General features: G+C 43.6%; 1 protein-coding gene across 1 annotated transcript; it reads left to right on the top strand.

Moving 5' to 3' along the window:
* Window positions 1–2148: 2148 nt before the first annotated feature.
* PRDM1 (PR/SET domain 1) lies at window positions 2149–21320 on the top strand. Its single transcript, XM_061207261.1, has 7 exons — window positions 2149–2221; window positions 2524–2772; window positions 9177–9296; window positions 13095–13347; window positions 18376–19487; window positions 19955–20083; window positions 20436–21320. Exons 2-7 carry the CDS (start codon window positions 2590–2592, stop codon window positions 21006–21008), a joined length of 2370 nt encoding a protein of 789 aa, XP_061063244.1. The 5' UTR covers window positions 2149–2221; window positions 2524–2589; the 3' UTR covers window positions 21009–21320.
* Window positions 21321–21395: the final 75 nt, after the last annotated feature.

The raw sequence follows: 21395 nt of genomic DNA, 5'->3' as shown, positions 1-21395 counted from the left end.
AGGAGAGAAAAGGCAAAGAAATTTTAATCTGTAGGATTATACCTTTTTCCTATTTCCCTATTTACTAAATAATTGAAAGAGGGAAGTCAGTTCTACCAAATACGAGCGCCGTTTAGTTAGCAGGAGAAATGGAAGCTTTCAAGTTTGCGGGGAGAAAACGTGTATTTCACAGGCAGTAGCTTGGGGACTAGACAGCTACATCTTATTCCATTCCATGCAAAAATCATTGCTCTTTTCACGTGATCTTTTCAAGTAAGTTTTGTGTGTTCTGTAACTGGATCTGAGCCGAGGAACTCAAACGATTTTAGGTCATTTTTAGGTTTCCCTGAATTTAAGGAATGTGCGCCCCCTTATAAAGCCGCAGCAGGAAGGAGGGCGGTCTGGAGTCTTTAGAATACAATACAGCCCGAGTAAACGCTGAGGTTAAGTGCCCTCAAAGGGAAGTCAGAAGATTCCAAGTAAATGTTGAAATTCAGATACGGAGGGAGGAAGCTCTGGGCGCTCGCGGGCTGGGGGAAAGCCCTGGGGTGAGCTCTGCACGGCTCGGCCAGGTGTGGCCACGCCCCCACTTCGGGCGGCTGGTAGGAGTGAATCACGAATGGGAAATCTGCGGCAGGGAGGAGGAAAGGGCCGAGCCGCCGGCCGGGTTAACACAGACTGAGCGTGCTGCCGTGACACTCGGCCCTCCAGTGTTGCGGAGAGGCAAGGCAGCGCGGCACCTGTCCGCGCCGGGAGTCGGGACACGGGCGCCGGCCGCCGGAGGAGAGGGGCACCGCCGCGGTGCGCGCCAGCCCTCCGCCGGGAGGGGACGCGGAGCACATGCGGACTGTGTAGGCATGAGCGACACTTATCTCAGATGTTGGATATTTGCTTGGAAAAACGTGTGGGTACGACCTTGGTAAGGAACTTGATCTTGTTTTTCATTCTGAAATTGATCTGAAAACTTTTTTTTTTTCTCTCTTGGCTAACGTAGTCGTAGTAGAAACCAGAAGGGCTTCTGCTTTAGGGCGCTTAGTACTGTCAAACATTTATAAGACTTTTTCCTTATGAATCATTAACCCTTTCAGTTCTAGGCATAATTGTCAGTTCATTGAAATTTCGGTAGTGGCTCCCGCCCACACCCGTCCAACAAAGTAACTATTCCGCGTTGGCCTAAGTTTAAATTTTGGTTTTATTTTAACACTTATTTGGCATCGTGACTGTACATGTTGCAACTACGTAGAAATAAGCACGTTTGTTTAAATCGTGGCTGAGGGAAAGACAACTTCGCATCCGACTTCTTTTTTTTTTTTTTTTTTTTAAGAGCATCATATTTAGGGAAGAAATAAAAGAATGGAAAAGCCACCCTGAAGGACTTGGACAGTGTTATGTTTACATTCTAACAAGGACATGTTCTTACATGGAAATGATACCCACGTTCCTACTTCTTCACCAACCCGTCTGTATGCGAAAACACTGCAGACGTTGTTTACCTTTTTTTTTCTCTCTCTCTTTGGAAAGCACTTTTCCTGCGTGTGAGGGGGGATTTGCGGGAATACCCTTATCAGTTTATGAGTGGAAGCAGAGCTTGTCTTCTGAGCCTTCTATATTTGTTATAACTTTAGTTACAGTAAACTGTAGCCCATCAGTGACTTCTGGGAATTCGTACACTTTCAGATTTAAATGGAAAGTGCTATTTGTAGCTGAGGGCTCCTAAAGGAATTCTCTCCAGGGAATTCTATTGAACAGTTTTATGTTTTGTTTTTACTTTTTCAATTTGGCGTCAGATGCCCACAGTCAAAAGAAACTGCGGGGAGTTGCCCCCCCTTCCGCCCCCATCTTTCCTTCTCTTTTCCTATGGTCCAAACGATCTCGGAAAAGCTGCAGCTCAGTGATGCTGGCAGGATGCAGCCCTTTTCAGCCTTCCCTGTGAGAGGATGAAAGAGATCGCGCTGCAGAGGGGGGGGAGCGAGTTGTTTTGAAAGTTGTTTTGAGTTGGGAGCTGGTGGGAAAGTTCAGTCTTCCCCATTTGGAAAAGGCAGGCTGGGTTCCGCTCCTGCACCACACGCGCTTTCCATTTTTAGCTTCATTCAGAGGCAGACAGAGCTCCTTCCTCTTCCTCTCCTTGTTTGTGACACTTTTCTGAGGCAGCTTTTCCACAGCGCTGAGGGTCTGGCGGCCATGACCCCAGGCGTCCTGGGACAGAGGACTAGGCGCCCCCAACGTTTTTCTGCCGTGAGAGGTAAAGCCAGGGATTGTTTGGAGGTGGTTCTTTTCTTTTCCTTTTCCTTTTTTCTTTTTTTCTTTTTTTAACTTTGTCCCCCAATGTGGTTGCCACACTTTTTTTTTTTTTTTTTGACTAAGGATAGCATTTTAAAACCTTGCTTCTCCAAGGCAATCTTTCTACGGCTTTCTGGCTCTTACTCAACTGTACCAAGCACTCTGCATCTGCTTTTAAAGTCTTCAGACGACTGTATTAGTCATAGCCTCTCTCGGAGGAGCCACAGGACAATGGGGATTAAAGGCCTTTCCTTTCTCTTCCAGGCTGCCCCTAAGTGTAACTCCAGTGCTGTGAAGGTTCCAGGGTTGGCAGAGGGGACTGAGGGGACCATGAAAATGGACATGGAGGACGCAGACATGACTCTGTGGACAGAGGCTGAGTTTGAGGAGAAGTGTACATACATTGTGAACGACCACCCCTGGGATTCTGGCACCGAAGGAGGCACTTCGGTTCAGGCAGAGGCATCCTTACCGAGGAATCTGCTTTTCAAATATGCCACAAACAGCAAAGAGGTAAGCCTCTGGTTTCTTGCTGAAGAACACTGGCACCTGACGCCAAATCTCCCTACTTGCCCTTGAGGCCTCGTATGTCTGTGAGAATCTGTAAGTATCAGTAAATAACTGATCACTTAATTCACTTCTTTCATTGCTTTCTCTTACCCTAAGTCCATCCCTTCTTATTCCTCCAGCTCTCGACTGTTCCATACGAATTAGTAAACTGAAATCTTTTGGCAAGTTGACATTTCTTGGAAAAGCAGAATTGCAGCATGGGGTGGGTGAAATTGTCAGCAGCTTTGAGAAAGTTTTTTGGCTATTCTGGCCCTCGTCCCCCAGTATACTAGCTTTTGAGGGAGAGAAACTTTTTCTTAGAAAAAATGTTTGACATGTTTCTTTTGTCTCTTTTTGGTCATGAGATGGCTTTATTTATTTACTTTTTTAACGAGCTAGCTTTATTAACTGGGTTTCTAAAATTATTCTCAAAACCTTGACGTGTTTATGAACTGAAGTGATGGTATAAACGGAGAAGAGTTTCATGTAAAAGTGCCCTCTGTCCGGATGACTTCAGAGCTAACCCCTGTTTATCTGTGGCAGCTCCTTTGCTCTGACCGGGCTGGCAGGCCAATTTCTTCTTGGCCTCTGAAGTGGGTACACCCTTTGTTGTTTCAAAGGGGCTGAGAACCCAAACTTGGAATGAGCAAAGGATTTGTGTTTACCCTTTTCTATAATGATTGTAGCTAGGCGTAATGTTTGGCTGTGAAATAACTTGCAGAACCACCTCTTGTTTTGAGAATTCAGCTACTGCAGCTGCTTTCATTGGTCTACTGCCTGCCGGGCTGAGCTGGAGGAATCCACCCCTCCACAGCCTTGCCATCACAACCATTCCCATAGGTCACTGTCCGTCCTATCACTGCCTTCAGAAAGTCGCGAAAAGGGGGTCATTTGCTGTAGGAGCCCAGAATTCTATACTGGGACTATTCATTACAACCATGTCAAATCACTTTCCTCCTTCCCTAAGCAACAGCATTTGAAGGAGTTGAGAGCCGGTTTGGGAAATACTTTGTCTCTTTCCTGTTTGTGTATCTGAGTTCAGTGTTTTTGGTGAGGGGGTGACACAGCTGTCTAAAATTAAATAGAGCAACTCTGCTTTGGGTTTCATTAAAGCTCAACTTTTTTTTTTTTTCTTTTTTTCTTTTTTCCTGGTGGGAGAGAGGAGGCTGATCTCATAAAAAGCAAAATTTAAATTGTATTTTTATGTGAACATTACCAAAAATTTCACGCCAGAGATCGGCCTTAATTACACCTCTTTCTGAAAGTAATGCCCTTCTCTATAGAAGGTCTCTTAATATGTGGCCCATGGAATCAGTGTAGGATTTGTTTGGGTATTTAAGGTTTGGCTGTGGCTTTATAAGGTGTAGCATTTTTTCCCATATCAAATTTGACCAAATATTGATCTGTTCCCAGGTTTCAATTGTGCTGTGTTGCCCCATCCAGCCCCTTGGGATTGAAATCAAGACCTCCATTCTGTGGGTCATCCTTGCCTTTTAGTTCTGTAGTGTTCTTACCCTCAGTTCAGCTCTTAGCTTAAGTTTTTCAATTTTCATCATTCTATGTAAAATCATAGCTAAATAGAATAATGCCCTTAGTCCAAGGTTCAGAAAGATAGTCACTTACTTAAGGTATATACTTAGAGCCAGAGCCAGGACTTGGAGCAAAGTTCTTCAGACTTCCCCAACCAATGCTACTTGATTGTGCTACACTGGCCCCTCTTGGTGTCACTGTGGTTTTATTTATCGTCTTAACATAACTTCAGGACGATCATTTATTAAGCTTGTTTGGTGTTTTTTTCTCTGAATGTGTAACTCCCTATTTCATATATTCAGCACCCAAAAAGCATACAGTGCCTGTATTCCTAAGGAGGGTCCTTCAAAACGAACCTAATAAGAGATCAAGTTTCTCTTATTCTATTTTCCCCTAGAAATGCTTGAAGAGAGCAGTATATCTGTAGTCCCTCATCATAAAAGCAACCAGGAAACCAACTTAAATGTAATACTGTCTTAAGCTCTCTCTGGAATGTGTACCTGTTATTGTTTCTCCCTCCTTCATTTTTGCACTTTGGGGAAGGAGAGGTCCTTCCAGGTGGTGAAAGAGAACCGTGGAATTGAGCCATTGAGAATATGAGAGCTGCACACCAGTTCTAGAACAGAAATCTTCAGGATGGGTGAAATGTTTACATTATCATTATTCAGTTAGTTCTTTCGGTTCCACAAGCCGTGGAAAGAGGAAAAAAGCCTTTGTACGTGTAGTTTTCATCTGACTGATTTATCTTGCCCTTCTTTAAATGTTTTCATTTAAGTAGCAGAAGATGTTACATTATGTACTGATGTGCTGACATCCTGGGGATTTTTTTTTTTAGCAAGACCATTTTTCATTATGAATTTGTGCTATGTGTCAGCACCTTTTTTTTTTTTTTGGTTTAAAAACAAAACATACAAACCATATTTCTGATCTTGACCCTCATTTTTAGATTTGGTTTAGAATCATTCTGCACCTTTAATGAGGCTGTTCTTACTTCCTATTTCCAGAACTCAAACCAAATATAGACATACTATTCAAAAAACTTTTAAAACTTTTTAAACTGCTGGGTTATTCTTTTAGGGGGATTTTCCCCTTGACCTCCTGAAATAATCTTCTGTGAATACTTGAATACAGAAAGATCGATTTAAACACTTCTGTTCTGGAAGCAGGAGCCTGTACTGAGGTTGCTTGCGTTGAATTCAGAGGCTCTGTGGCTCTGAGCCTGACCTCCAGAGTTGTGTGGCAGTGAAACGTCAGGCCGAAGATGGGGACTCAGTGTCCATTTTGATTGAAGTCCATTATTAAGCCATCTCTAAAAAGTATCTTGCTATAAGTGCCATTCCCTCTTCATGCTGCCTTTTATTGTGGAGACCATGTACCCAGGCATTGCCGCATTTCCTTTAATATGAAGATAATTAAGAAGGAAACTTTCCTAAAACATGGCTATCCACTCCACCCCGTTTTTTAAAAATGGGGTGAAGTACAGGCTGAAGTCTTGATCCACTACAGAGCTCTAGTCATCTCAATGCAACTATCCTTGTATTCAAAATAGAATTTTAATCGAATGAGTCATTTTTATGGAGGGAGAGGGGAAGAGGTAGCTAGTAATTTAAATGATTTTAATATAATTTGGGGTGAGGATGCTTATACCACATTTAGACCTGAATGATGTTTCTGCTTGAAACTCACTGCGATGCATGTGTATTCATATATTCTAAAGAGGGAATTTGCTTTCAAAAAAAAAAAAAAGCACATTTATTCTCCTTACTCTCAGACTTTCATTCAGCACCCCCAGTCCACCTGTACTAAGTTGTGACATCTTCATTTTGTAAAATGGAAAACAAGCCCTGTTTTTTGTCTGCAAGCCTTGGACTTCAGGGTATGTTCTGTAACTGAGGCCACTGACAGGTCTGAAGGGGTCAGCCCCACACGTAACACACAGTGGGGAGGAGCAGGCAGGCGGGGAAGTGTTGAGGCCAGTGTCCTCTCGCTGGTAGGTTTATGGGAGGCACACAGCAGTCCGTGCCCAGCGGGGATGCTTTAGGACCCTGGTCAGTTCCAGTGAAGTTTCCTTCCTGAACTAGGTGAACACATTCTTAGTCTTTTTAGCTCTGGGAAATTTAAGGCACATACCAGGTTCCCCTGTATCATAGGCTAGCTCCAAGGATAGAACTTTGTTGGCTAAGATTCACATCTGGATCTTTCCAGGGCCAGAGGGAGAAGTATGACTTGGTCTCCCACTTCCCACGAAAAACTACCCTGGTTCCGATCCCCACTCCGGTTACCTGGCTGAGCACTGGAATCTTAGAATTAGAATCTTAGAGTTGCAGCTCTTATGTGCTCTTTGAATAATGTCTCAGACATGGATTTGAGGTGAAAGTGCTGATTGTGAGATAGGGTGCTGGACTGGGAACGGATAGAGATGGTATATAAGCTACACCGTTCCTTCCAACCCTGAAATTCTATGATTTTCTGTCTCTATTTATTCATATGTGTGAGTTTATATGTACCCAAAGCTCTGTGCATCACACAGCTTAAAATATTAGGGTTCTGTCTCACTTGCAAAGATAATCTAATATTGAGGCTCTTTTTATTTGTTTGGGACTTGAGGATTTTCACAGACCTCCCTTTCGTAACAAATTATTCTCCTGTCTGGCCCGCTGAGTTTCATTTGTAAGGTTATCGATGGCAAGAGCTACTTCCAGTGCTGTCATACAGCTTCCCCAGTGACTTGCCTATAGCTGTGCTCAAAGGTGTCAGGTGGCTTATGTCTACTGCAGATTCCTTTGTGGGAACAAAATGCTAGTTGACTTCTTCTGGACCGTAAGAAAATGGTGTATGGTTCTTAGTGTAAGATTGATAGCTGAATACCACGAAGCCCATTGGTTAAAAGAATGACAATTCAGAAGAAAAACCCTGGCCTCAATGTCATGCTACTTGTTGGTAATCAAGCTCTGACCCCCAAGACACTGTCTGCGAGAGACTATAATTTAAAACAAGGTTGATAAACCAGTTGAGTACCTTTTTTAAAATTACTGCTTTAAAGTGGATATGTTGAAAATATCAACTGCTAATTATTGGCTCACCAACAAATGACATTATTGTTTTTCCTGTTTGTCATTTTAATATTATGGAATAATCACTCAGATATGAATGCCAAATGATTTGCGTCATAGAAGCCAATTCCATGCATTTTTCAAATTAATTACTTTCAATAATATATCATAAACAATGAGCCTCTGAATAAGTAAGTCTACTTAAGCTTTAGGATGTATTTTTATCTCAAGATTGTTCTGACGTACTCCCGTCCCCCAGAGCTATACTGCCAACATATACCAATAACGATGAACTGTTATTGAAAGGGCAGATAGATGTAAATGAGGCAGAGGAGGAGGATGAAATGAACATCTGCTTTTTTCAGCTCTTGCCAGAAATTCATAACGGGCCAAAAATAACACTAGCTCACCAACCTTGTTTCAACTTGTGTTAGGTATAGGAAATTTTCTTTTTTTCTGTTTTTCCAGTCTGGGTATGCTCCATTGGCTTGTATATTGAATACTAAATTTTTTTAAATTAATTCTTTAAGTCACGTACATGAGAAAGCCTAGTCTGTCACAAGCATGTAGGTATGCTTATTCTATATTCATTTAAACGGAGACAAATTATTGATGAGATTAGTGAGGTGTCAGTGTATATCATAACCAAAATCTTAGATTCCACTGCAGACATTTATTGCTTCATGTATTTGGCCTTACCATTTCAGGTACACAATTATAAAGGAGCCACCAGGGATAATAAAAACTGGAAATAAATACGTTTTACCTCCCTTCTTGGTCCGTATCAGTAAGGTATTCAGTAAGTGATTTGTAGGCTGTTTGGAGCAAAAAGAAAATGAAAAGAGGAAAGTGAGTGAATAAAAACCAAAACAAAATGTACTGCAAAATGTCCTAAGGGACTATTACAGAGAAGGAGTTCTTTTGAATTGCTTCCTGATTCCTGGTTGGTGACTTTTTTTTTCAAACCCACCCCCCCAAAGAAATTTACGATCAAGGAGGAACTGGTATAGTTAACATGTTTCTTTAGCAAGGCCCTACAAAGTCAAAATGTGTGATACATCCAAGTCTGAGAAGGTCATTTCCTCAGATCTTAGAACCCACAGCTCTCCTCGGTATAAATTCCACTTCAAAGGAAGACTTTTGACCACTGTTGAGCAGAAGATGCTAGAGAAGAACAAAGTTACTTGAAAGAATTCCCTTCTGTTAAAGAGAACTTACAAGTTATAAGAAGAAAAAAAAAAAAAACCCTCATCTGGAATGAAAAAAAATATAATATGTTTTGTTTCTGGTTCCTTGGGCCTTTGTGGAACAACCAAAGAACATTATTTTGGTTTCTGAGGTTAAAACTATTTTATTCCCCTTAAGCACACTGTGTTTATGGCTTGAGGGAGAAGAAGAAATAGGAAACTAGGAGCGGGCTGAAGTGGTCTAACCTTGACTGTCTAATTCTGCAGTATCTGAAACTCGTTCTAAAATGGAATGGTTACCCTCTCCGTTCTCGCATAAAAAGTATTAATAAAAAATAGAGGACCCTCAGTCACCGGAGAATTAGACTGTTTTATACTTGGTTATGTATTTGCTTATGATCTGCGAGTTTAAAAGATGGTCTTCCCCAAAAGTCAAGCTCGTTGTTAATTATGTAGGCACCATTAATGTCTGCTCTCCATAGTACAATTTCATCATTGTTGGTTATATTACCATTTGACAATTCAGTTCATTGAAATGAAAAGATCAATTAATATTTTACAGTTGAACTCATTGTTTCATATGTTTTACCCCCTTTAGGTTATTGGAGTGGTGAGTAAAGAATACATACCAAAGGGGACACGTTTTGGACCTCTAATAGGTGAAATCTACACCAATGATACAGTTCCCAAGAACGCCAACAGGAAATATTTTTGGCGGGTAAGTAGGGAAATTTTTCCAGACTCATTAAGTATTAGGGGAAAAAATGAAACTAAAATTGCTGGGTCACTTCCTTTTTCAACGTGTCCTGGGGCTCCCCACAAGTATTCAGGGTCCCCATGGACATAGGGAATTCTAAGCAATCGTGATGAACCTGGTTAAATGTTTGGCCTGGGAAACACAGCCTGTAGGTGGTTAGGGATGGAGAGATGGTCTATATGTGAATCTTAATTTTTGCAATTCATAAGAGCTTTGTGATGAAAGGAAACAGTTTGCTGCTTGCTTCAAGGGTAAGTTCATTTGCATTTCTGTGCAAGGAAGTAGTAATGAGTCACCAAGCCTTAGATTTCACCCCTTGTTGATTTCTTGCTGACTTAACTTTAATTGAATGGACAAGTAATCATAAATGAATTACCTCGAAAATAAATGCCTTTAAGGAAGGATGGGTAGAAGATGGTACTAGGGGAATGGAGATGGACCACAAGACTCGTCCTGTTTCAATGCACCTGTACCATGAAACTATTGGGTTTGACAGTACGTAAGTTACTCCTATAGCGTAAGGGAAATGCTTATAATCATTCGGGATGATAAACTTTCCTTTAACATCCAAAGAGTCTGGCCAATCCAATTTCCTTTGGAATATCACAGTTAGAAAGGATCTCACAGGACTTCCCTGGTGGCGCAGTGGTTAAGAATCCGCCTGCCAATGCAGGAGACACGGGTTCGAGCCCTGATCCGGGAATATCCCACATGCCGCGGAGCAACTAAGCCCGTGCACCACAACTACTGAGCCTCCGCTCTATAGAGCCCGTGTGCCACAACTACTGAAGCCCATGCACCTAGAGCCCGTGCTCCGCAACAAAGAGAAGCCACTGCAATGAGAATCCCGCACACCACAATGAAGAGTAGCCCCCGCTCGCCGCAACTAGAGAAAGCGCACGCAGCAAGGAAGACCCAACACAGCCAAAAATAAAAAAATTAATTAATTAATTTAAAAAAGAAAAAAGAAAAAAAATAAATAAATAAAAAAATAAAAAAGACCTCACAGGTGAACTAATTAGATGGAATCTTTGAGTAAAAGACCCTGGATTAGGATGAACAGAGAAAAAATTGGACTGCTTTCCATTTTCCCATAGATCTCTCTGGGATACTTGGTTTCCTCAATTAGAAAATAAAGCTACGTTTACTAAATTTAAAAGCAATTTTTTATATACATACTTGCATAAAATGTACATGACTACTGGGAAACTGTTACTAAAATTCTTTTAAGAAACAGCTGCATGGTAGCAACAAAAATTGTATTATACTTACTCTGGCCAGATTTACCTAGAATGCTTATATCATTTGGACAAGTATATTTATAAAAGACTTCTATTTGGGGATCACTCAGAAGCTGTTCCTAAGAAACAAGCTTTTTTTTTTTTAATCTGGGAAGTTTTGTGTTTTAAGAAATGTATTTTACTATTTTCCAAACAAAAGAAATCACTGAGAATTTTTCACTTTGAGTTCTGTGCTCACAATTTTTATTTAATAATTAGTCATGCTTAAAATATATTTAATACCTGACTAATAATGGGCAAAATGTAAGCGAGTTCATTTTTCCCTTTACTGCCAATAAGGTCTTCTCAGAAGTGAGCCATAGACACGTGTAATTCTTGGAGTTGAAGGTCGGAATTAAGAAAATCCAGCATAAGTCTCGTTAATTCATGATCCTTTTGAAAAAAATGACAAGAAATATTTAAGAACCTCCTATCTCTGTCCCAGTTCCCTGGTTCATTGAAGATTCACTCTAAGTAGCTGAAATGCTTTCCTTGGGAGGATTTATTGAAATCGGTCCTTCACATGCAAAGGATATTGTAGGAGATAACTTCCCACATGTTGCTAAAAGCATCCTGATTTTGCTGGCAGGAATATGAACATCTGTTGTGAGGAAAGAAAAAGTTTCATGCAAATTACACAGTCAAAGAAGAGAAGGGATGTTCAAGTTGAGAAACCAGTGACATTTCTTGTAACTGTGCTATGAGTCAGCACGTTTTTAATCTTCTTGATAATATATGGAAATGTAGTGAGGGTGATAGGGAGCAGTGTTCATCTGACGTATCATTATTTTATTTTCTTGTGGGTGTGGGTGCGTGTGTGTGTGTGTGTGAGACTTCATGGCATCGACATATCTGTTTTTAAATGAGGATACAGTAAATTGTAGTCCGTGGAAGGCTGACTGGAATCAACATACCCGTAGCTTTAGAAAGCAGTTTCCGCCCAGCGAAGAGTGCAAGAGCGATGGAACCCCGTGTTCCTGGAAGTTTGCACATCAGAGTAAACAAACTTGAAAACCCCTCTTGATAGCAGAATTCACCCGGCCTTGTTCCATTTTCTCTTAACAAAACACACCGCAAAAGCTCTCACAAGCTGCTTTGATGAAGCCACATGTATTTCCCCCTTCACAATTTACAGGAAGTTACTCTTAAAAGAAAGTGATTCTGGTGTTTACTGCCCGTGTTAAAGGGACAGAGTTCCTTTTTGTCTGATAACATTTGAGCGAAATACAGAAACACTTTAGAGACTAACATAGCATGTGACTAAAAACAAAGCAATAACCTGCTGTCCGGTTAGAGCAAAACTTCTGCTATGAACCAGGCCCTATGACTTGGAACCTCTAAGTTGCAGGTAACCAGGTATTTCTTATATATGTGTAAGGATCTCTTAAGTCTGAAGATGAGTTGGGTACATCTTAAAAAGAGGGAAAGAGAGAAACTTTCTGTGGAAGGGTAAGGCGTTTGTTTATAAAGTTGTTTATAAAGTTTCAGTAAGAATGTATACTTTAATTTTTCCTATTCTTACCTCTACCTTTTTACCGAGTGGCCTGAGGGTATCTGTTAACCAAAAGCAGTATTACTCTAGGGCAGACTTTGAATTCTTCATTTTGCATTGCCTTTAAAGAACAACATGGTTTCTTTCTGTTCTTTTACCAAAAACACGAACCCTGTGGCTCTGTGAGTGGTGTTTTAGCCCAACCTCCTCACGGATAAGAGGGTTCCCTCTCCCCTCCTCTGCCTTGGAAGAAAAGTGCAAGGCCGAACACGTTTATCAAGAGGAAAAGTGACTTCTCAGTAGACTGTCTGATGCTGGCTTCTGTCCCAGTGTTCACTTTGTTATGGCAGGTGAAGTTCACCTTGGCCTCACCCAGCATTTCCACAAAAAGGCAGGCTTCCAAGTATTCATATGAACAAGTGTTACTGCTGGACTTGGAGGCTTGGGGGTGGAGGATGTTTGCATAGTTTAAGCCTTGGGCGGGGGTGTAGGAAACGGCAAGTACAGAGGCCATAGAAAAAGTTGAGAGACTCGGTTTGACGTACTCAGTCGGGTTGGTCTAATACCCAGTGACTCAAAGCATTAAAAGTCTGCATGATCGCAACTCAAGTTAGTAGCATCGCCTGTGTGCCATTCACTGTGGTAGCAGAAACTGTACTCGGTGGTTGTTTAGTCCTTCTGAGGCAGCTCCTTAAATGAAATCTTGTGTTTCACTCTTCTGTTACTTTTCCTGTTAGTTTTCCCCAGAAGTGAAAAGACACTAAAACTGAAATGGAAAAGGTAACTGACAAAGTGTGCCTTCCCTGTTTCTGCCCTTATTTCTGCTGATTCAAGACAACTCCGGCTAAACTGATTTCCTTTTCTAACCAGGCAATAAGGGACCAGAAATCAAACCTGGTATTGGCTGGGTTTATTCTCAGAGGTGCCAGGGAAGCTTTTCGTTGCTTTGGGGCTTTCTTTTCCATGTCCGTCTTCTCTTTTGGGCAGATCTATTCCCGAGGGGAGCTTCACCACTTCATCGATGGCTTTAATGAGGAGAAGAGCAACTGGCTGCGCTACGTGAACCCAGCACACTCTGCCCGGGAGCAGAACCTGGCTGCCTGTCAGAACGGCATGAACATCTACTTCTACACCATTAAGCCCATCCCCGCCAACCAGGAGCTTCTTGTGTGGTATTGCCGGGACTTTGCGGAAAGGCTTCACTACCCTTATCCTGGAGAGCTGACAATGATGAATCTCAGTAAGTGGATTACAGAACAAAAAAATTAGAAATGCCAGTAATGTCAGTTCTGCCCCTTTGCGCTAATGACATGTTTAATTACATGGCTTCATCTGATGGTCCAAGTAGGTGGCTTAAACTAGGGACTGGGAACAGGAAAACAGCTTTCTTTAGTCTCTATTCCCTGTAATGAAACTTGATCATTTAAAAAATACTAAGAGCTACTTTGAATGTTCAGAAAGTTACAGGAAGAAATATATGTTCAATGCTAATCTATCCGAAAGGGGGCAGGTAGGATTATAGTATAATAGAGATTGGTTCTGACATGCCAAGGATGCAAGGTATAGTTCCTTGTTTGTGGTAATTTGTCAGTGCTTAACATGTACATTGAAATATTGTAGAGATGCACATTTGGTTATCAAGTTATGGTCTGATGTGAAACATAAAAGGTTGTTTCTAGAAAAACTCGGAGCTATAATTTTTCAAATCTTATTTGAATATGGATAACCCTAAAGATTTTATATCTTAGCTTTCTTCCTAATGGTAAAAACCTAATTATCTGATCTCCTGATGAGTATTACAGTAACCACCTATCACTTTATCTTAACAAATTCTCAGTTCCTTAGGTTTGCAAGCTTTTACTTTTTTATTTGCTTAAAGTTGGCTATCATGACCTCTCTGCAAAACCCTACTTCATTTTAGTCATTCTCAAGTGATCTCTATGAATGATTTAAGATTTACCATAAAATTCCAACCTGTTGTAACTACGGTTGTATATTCTCAGACTGCTAAGTTTTAAAGCAGTTTTTTAAATCAGCTCCTTCTGGTTTAAAAGTTTTGGCCTCTAAATGCTGAAATTTTTGTAACCTTTTGTTTTGATCTCATTTGCAACCTAAGGAGAAGTTGCAAGAACAGTACAAAGAATTCCCAGAGACCCTTTACCCAGATTCATCAATCGTCCATATGCTGTCCCACTTGCTTTATCTGGAGGCTAAATTGTTTTAGTTCACACTTTGTCCTTTGAGATGAATGTTAATATTAACATAAATTAGAGTTTGACTTAAACCTTAGGACCAATTATTTATCCTAGTCAGGTATAATCCAATTCTATAGCTATTTGGTGCTCATCCCACACTGTCTCGTTTACTTTTGCTCCCCCTGTGATCCCAAGACTATATTTGCAGTTTTCTGAAAAGCTGGGGCTATAAAAGCTTAAGGACCTCCACCATAAGATCATCTTTAAATTTGTGTTTGTGGTCCTTACATACACACATATAGTGCACCTTGAGCTTCAGGAAGAAGTCTTAGAATAGTTGGAAACAAATTGGCTTTCAGCTTGAGCATGGTGGGTATAATCAGGTCCTGGCCAATGGTGGCGGTTCTTTTCCCTTATCTCTCTTTAGCGCTTCCAAGAGTCTCCATCATGTCACTAGTGCCAAGCATCCCAGGAGCCCTTCAGCTATTTTACCACCTGTAGGTGCCAGGCCCAGTGGTAAAAGGCAACTTGTATTCTGGCAGGACATCTCCCAGGAAGATGTGCTGCTTCCTCCTGACTTTCTCAGCATAGCCGGTCACTTCCTCTTGAGGGTCTCCTCCCATTCCTTGTGCTTCATCATTCACGGATTCAGAAAAAGACTTTGATTTTTTTTTTTTTTTTGAACAGTAACTCCATTTGAGGTGACCCACCCTGGTGACTTTGCTCCAACCACAAAGAAGTTTTTTCACATACATCTCTTACCTCCTGCCAGTCAAAGAAAGGTCTTAAAAGGCCTTGCATTTATTCAAATGCTTATTCTTTGTGTTCAGAAGCAACTGTCACGTATACTATGAAATGACACCTTTGTTCCCTCAAATATCCCTTTCTGTTTACGCAGAATTTTTTCTAAATGGTGGTTTAACATTTTCAGGTACCCATTCATTGTCCAGTATTCGTAGTAAAGAATGAGAGTTAACAATAGCCAGTCACAATAAGCCAAGACTCCAGTTGCCTTGTGAAACCAGTTGTCTTAGGTGTGGTAACTGATGATTGAGATGCTGATCAGGAAAATTTCCACTGTTTCATCAGGCCTAATAGGTAGATTGTGTCTTCACATGAGTTGTGTTGGGTTCCATGCTTCAAGCACAATGGAGGCTTGTGTCAGAATCTCCGTGAGGGCTTTAAAATGGCAGTGATAGTTCAACTGGTAGAGTTTTGAGGAGAAGAGATTTGAAGAAAACTGAGGTAAAGAAAAATAAGTAGCCAGAAATCATAAATAGGCATTTTTTAAAAACCGAAGAAAAGGAATAGGAACTATCAGGTTTAACTCTTACCCCTCCCAAGTTTTTTTGGTAGTTTTTTTCAATCTATCTAACTAACCCATCTAGAAAACAGTTGACCAAATTATAGACTTCTAAATGTTAATCTGCTTTCTCAGTTTCAGTTGAAAACAGACTTTGTTTTGCCTACTGCAGAACTTCTAGGTTCTTTCTTGTAGTCTTGGGGGTTCTTATTATAGATCGAAAATGTGAGTCGGCATAATTAAGCCATTCAGAGCCTTCAGAAGCAGTTCACTCTTGAAATGACTCCGTCCGCCTACAGCCATTTAAGATTTAAGAACAAAAACAGATCTTGATTTTCTTTTTCATGTTAACTCAAGCTGCTGCTGAGTGGGAGAGTCAGAAATGACACCAGCTCCGCTGATTACTCAGCTGCTGAAGGATGGTTTTTTTAAATGTACCTTTTCACATAGACTCCATGATCACCACCTTAGAACACCTGAGGGGGGCTGACGTTGCCCTCCGGATATTGTTTTTTAATAAGAAATAAACGTATTTTTATGAAGGCATAAGAGATATTGAACATATATCATGGATTTACTATATGCTAGGCACACTGTGCTCAGTATTTTGCACAGAAAATTATAAATTCCGACTTTCTGGTTGGCCCAATCGTTAGCTTTTTTTTTTAAGTTTTTTTTTTTAATTAATTAATTAATTGATTAATTTTTATTTTGGCTGCACCGGGTGTTAGTGGCAGCATGCGGACTCTTAGTTGTGGCATGCAGACTCTTAGTTGCGGCATGCATGAGGGATCTAGTTTCCCGACCAGGGATCGAACCCGGGCCCTCTGCATTGGGAGGGCGGAGTCTTCCCCGCTGGACCACCAGGGAAGTCCCCAATCGTTAGCTTTGTGGTAGTTCAATAATCGGATTATGGAGGTGCTCAGTAAGAACACCAGACTAAATAAATAGTAGGGACAGTGCTACGGACGGACTTAAACGTTTTGCTTATGGCTTTAATTTATTGGATTTTAGAACCAAGACAGTGTTGAAGCCAGTGAAGAAAATTAGGAGACTTACATGTAATTTGCCACATAAAAATGGCAGAAAGTTATGATGGTGAAGTTTCTGTATTTTCATTTTTTTTAGGGTGACATCTTTCGGTGGATGCCTCCAAATCATTGTTTTTCACCTCAAAATTCCCTCCTGTGGGTGTGAGATGCCTTGCCTATCAGCTTTCCAACTTAGTTGTCTCTCTTCCTTTACCATTTCAGCTTTAAAAAACAAAAGTGACAATTTGAACTTCCTGCCTGCTGAGCCTCACTGAAAGACTGATATTGGCCTGATAAGGGGCTATTTATTTTGGTTTAGTGGCTTCAGAAATCCCTCTCCCTCAACAAGCTTTCCATCACTGCCCCCATCAGCATCTTCCCTGATAGTGTCTGGGCTGTGTTTATTCTGGGGCTGCTGGCTCACCCAGGAGTAACTGATAACAGCCAGCAGAGATAACATTCTCTGAGGGGCTCTCAAACTGGAATCGAATCCCTCAAGCTTGTCAGTCTAGAGAATGGATTTGAAGAATTCAGACTCTGGAGTTCCACAGAGTTCATTTCTAGACCTATCAGGTATCAAGCCTGGAGTTCCTCCTCCGTTAAATCGAACAGGGACTTTTTTAAAGACAGTGAATGATACTTTTACAGAGGCTTCAGCCCAGTCCCCCAAGCCTGTCCTCTTCTGAGGCTAAGGCCACGAGGTCCCTGCCTCTCCTGGCATCTACACACACCGACAGCTGATGCCTATGCCTACGGCAGGTGTGCAGGCTAGAGGGGTTGCCCTCCAACAACCAGAGCTCCGACTAAGCAGCATGTATTTTACTTTTGGTTTCCAGGGAAGGCTGAGCAGCGAGTGTTTGGTTTTCCCTGCTCTGGCTGGTGTCTTCCCAAAGGCATCGTTTGTTCTGTGTGTTTGGAGGGGCAGTGCTGGCGATGGCCTGGAGAGCCTGTCCTCTCATTGCTGCTGTTCCTAAACAGTCTATTTACCAAGTAACAATATGCCGTCTTTTGGAATACATGCTTTCATCTTTGCTGCCTGTTTTCTTTGGTGCTCTAAGTAATTGAACTGGCTCAGGAAGTGCCAGTTGTGGTTTGGCAGTGATGCCTATGTCACGCCTTGTGATTCCAGGGAACAGCATTACTGGGAGCCTGGTTAGACCAGAGCCTCAGTGAAATTCTGGTGTTGTCAGCAAATGGAGGGGAAGGGGTGGCATCACATTGCTAATCTGTCTGTTTGGGAGAGGCAGTTTTAACAGGGTTTTATCAAATTCGTATTAAACAAGAATGGAGGCGAAAACTGACGACTGCTTATTACTTGAAATGAGTCTTAATCTTGCACATCTAGTTTGCAGGGTGTGCTGATTTCCTTTAGGTAAACCGTGAACATGAGAATGACTTTTATTAACCTGTGACACCCCGTCCTGGTATTTTTCCACGCCATTTTCATGGAGCCTCTCCTACTCTAGGTCGAACAGGACTGTCCTATCATGAGGTTTTTACCATTGGAAACAAAATAACACAAACGGTTCCATTCGTTTTATCGATGCCACCAGTGACCTGGTTTTGCTGAGAAGGAACTGGAGTGGCGAGAGCCTTCTAGAATAAGTGGGCGTTGAGATGCCAGGTGTCCCTCTTGGGGCAGCTGGGGCTCAGGTTTGCTCAAGGAGAGAGCAACTTGGGCTGGGCAACGTCGCTCCGATTTTGTCGCCCTCTGAGTAATCACCCTTTCTTTATTTCAGCGCAAACCCAGAGCCATCCAAAGCAGCAGAGCACTGAGAAACATGAACTTTGCCCAAAGAATGTCCCGAAGAGAGAGTACAGCGTGAAAGAAATACTAAAATTGGACTCCCACCCCTCCAAAGGGAAGGACTTCTACCGCTCCAACATTTCACCCCTCACTTCGGAAAAGGACGCGGATGACTTCCGGAAAAATGGGAGCCCCGAGATGCCCTTCTACCCGCGGGTGGTGTACCCGATCCGGGCCCCTCTCCCGGAAGACTTTCTGAAAGCTTCCCTGGCCTACGGGATGGAGCGGCCGCCCTACATCGCGCACTCCCCCATCCCGTCCTCCACGACGCCCAGCCCCTCGGCGCGCAGCAGCCCGGACCGGAGCCTGCACGGCAGCCCCGGGAACACCGTGTCGCCGCGGGCCCCCGGCTCCCAGGAGCACCGCGACCCTTACGCCTACTTGAACGCTCCGTACGCCGCCGCCGCCGCCGCCGCCGAGGGGCTGGGCCCCTACCCCGGCTACGCGCCGCCCCCGCACCTGCCGCCCGCCTTCATCCCTTCCTACAACGCGCACTACCCGAAGTTCCTGCTGCCCCCCTATGGCATGAACTGCAACGGCCTGGGCGCCGTGGGCAACATCAACGGCCTCGGCAGCTTCGGCCTCTTCCCGAGGCTGTACCCCGTGTACGGCGGCCTCCTGGGCGGGGGCGGCCTGCCTCCCCCGATGCTGGCGCCCGCCTCCCTCCCCAGCTCGCTGCCCTCGGAGGGGGCGCGCCGCCTGCTGCAGCCCGAGCACCCCCGGGAGGTGCTGGTGCCCGCGCCGCACAGTGCCTTCTCCCTCCCCGGGGCGGCCGCCAGCCTGAAGGACAAGGCCTGCAGCCCCACCAGCGGGTCCCCGACGGCCGGCACCGCCGCCACGGCCGAGCACGTGGTGCAGCCCAAAGCTACCTCAGCGGCCGCGGCGGCCCCCGGCGGCGGCGACGAGGCCGTGAATCTCATCAAGAACAAAAGGAACATGACCGGCTACAAGACGCTCCCCTACCCCCTGAAGAAGCAGAACGGCAAGATCAAGTACGAGTGCAACGTCTGCGCCAAGACTTTCGGCCAGCTCTCAAACCTGAAGGTAGGCCTGGCGTGGGCGGCCCGATGGTGCGGGGTCTGTCCCCGGGAGTGCACGACGCGCCTGGGTATTTAGTTGGTCTCCCGCAGGTTATAAATTGCCATTCCACAGTGTGAGACCCGGGCTGGGCATGGTCGATGCGGCTTTGCTTTTGCCTTTGCCTTTGCTGCTCTGGCTGCACCGCTTGGGACACGTTGCTTCCCCTCTCCTGAGTGTCTTCTGAATGATAAACACGTGGGGTTTGCGCTAGAACATCAGTTTCGAGTCCCTGCTTAGCCTATGACTTTTGTTCCTTTAGCTCCAACACAACAGAGTGTTCTGAAAATCACATCGCGGTTTGATTTGTTCTAAGACTTCACCTTGATGCTTTTCTTAAGAGGTTTGCATTCTAAATGCCCGAGTCCTTGCACGGGAATGTTCGCTTTTGCAGCCAAGTGACAGCTGAGCTAACGTGTGTAGCTTCTTCCCAGGTCCACCTCAGAGTGCACAGCGGAGAACGGCCTTTCAAATGCCAGACTTGCAACAAGGGCTTCACTCAGCTCGCCCACCTGCAGAAACACTACCTGGTACACACGGGAGAGAAGCCACATGAATGCCAGGTGGGCAGTGTTTTCTGGGTAGAACTTTCGACCTTTGTAGACAGTGTCTCAGGAGTCGCCCTCCCATCATCCCATAGCCCATAGTTTAAACCAGCACAAGAATTCTGCCTTCTTTGGGCTGCTGATGAGCTGAGATGATGACACACCAGCTTCCAGTGGTTGGACAGTGGTCTGGAAGGGAAACACCACCCCACGGGCAGTGCGTTCCCATCGCTCTATTTGCCTAACGCTGCTGGGAGTTTTTTCACCTCCCAGGTTGCTGGGTGTGGGTGGGCAGCGTGCCCCTCCACTTGGCAGCTCTTAACCTTCTGGTCTCCCACCTCCCTTCCCTGCCCCCTTCCCCACGCTGCAGGTTTGCCACAAGCGATTTAGCAGCACCAGCAATCTCAAGACCCACCTGCGACTCCACTCCGGAGAGAAACCTTACCAGTGCAAGGTGTGCCCCGCCAAGTTCACCCAGTTTGTGCACCTGAAACTCCACAAGCGCCTACACACCCGGGAGCGGCCCCACAAGTGTGCCCACTGCCACAAGAGCTACATCCATCTCTGCAGCCTCAAGGTCCACCTGAAGGGGTATTGTCCTGTGGCCCCAGCCACGGGGCTGCCTCTGGAGGACCTGACCAGAATCAACGAAGAAATCGAGAAGTTTGACATCAGCGACAATGCCGACCGGCTGGAGGACATGGAGGACAACGTTGACGTGACCTCTGTGGTGGAGAAGGAGATTCTGGCCGTGGTCAGAAAAGAGAAAGAAGAAACTGGCCTGAAAGTGTCTTTGCAAAGAAACATGGGGAATGGACTGCTCTCAGGATGTAACCTCTACGAGTCAACAGACCCGTCCCTCCTGAAGTTGCCTCACAGCAACCCACTACCTCTGGGACCTGTAAAGGTCAAACAAGAAACAATCGAACCAATGGATCCTTAAGATTTGCAGAAAACAAAAGATGTTTTGTCTTCTTAACTTATGACTTGGTGAGTCAGGGTGTCTGTAGCAAATGCTTGTACATAATTCCAGTTCTGCAAAGCTCTCCTGACGGCAGATGGTTTCCCCTCACCTCTCTGGAATTAAAGAAGGATCCCCAAAGTTACTGAAATCTCAGGGCATAAATGAGGGAAAGACAATATATATACATATTATATATACTTATTTACACCCCCATCTATATATTTGAACCTGTGTATTTTGAATATTTGTGTGGATATGTTTGCATAGCCCTCCCATTGCTAAGACTATTGCCTAGCCATAATTATTTTTTCAATGATAATCCTTCATAATTTATTATACAATTTATCATTCAAAAAGCAATAATTA

This window comes from Eubalaena glacialis, chromosome 12 (genome assembly GCF_028564815.1).
Source record: "Eubalaena glacialis isolate mEubGla1 chromosome 12, mEubGla1.1.hap2.+ XY, whole genome shotgun sequence".
Classification (NCBI taxonomy): domain Eukaryota; kingdom Metazoa; phylum Chordata; class Mammalia; order Artiodactyla; family Balaenidae; genus Eubalaena; species Eubalaena glacialis.
This window is presented reverse-complemented; position numbering and strand designations above follow the sequence as displayed.

What these genes read in the sequence shown, in the direction of transcription:
- PRDM1 (XM_061207261.1), top strand. Translation starts at nt 2,590, where the DNA reads ATGAAAATGGACATGGAGGACGCAGACATGACTCTGTGGACAGAGGCT. An exon ending in ACAGGAAATATTTTTGGCGG is followed by an intron (nt 9,297 to 13,094) that starts GTAAGTAGGGAA and finishes TCTTTTGGGCAG; the next exon opens with ATCTATTCCCGAGGGGAGCT. An exon ending in GCTGACAATGATGAATCTCA is followed by an intron (nt 13,348 to 18,375) that starts GTAAGTGGATTA and finishes TCTTTATTTCAG; the next exon opens with CGCAAACCCAGAGCCATCCA.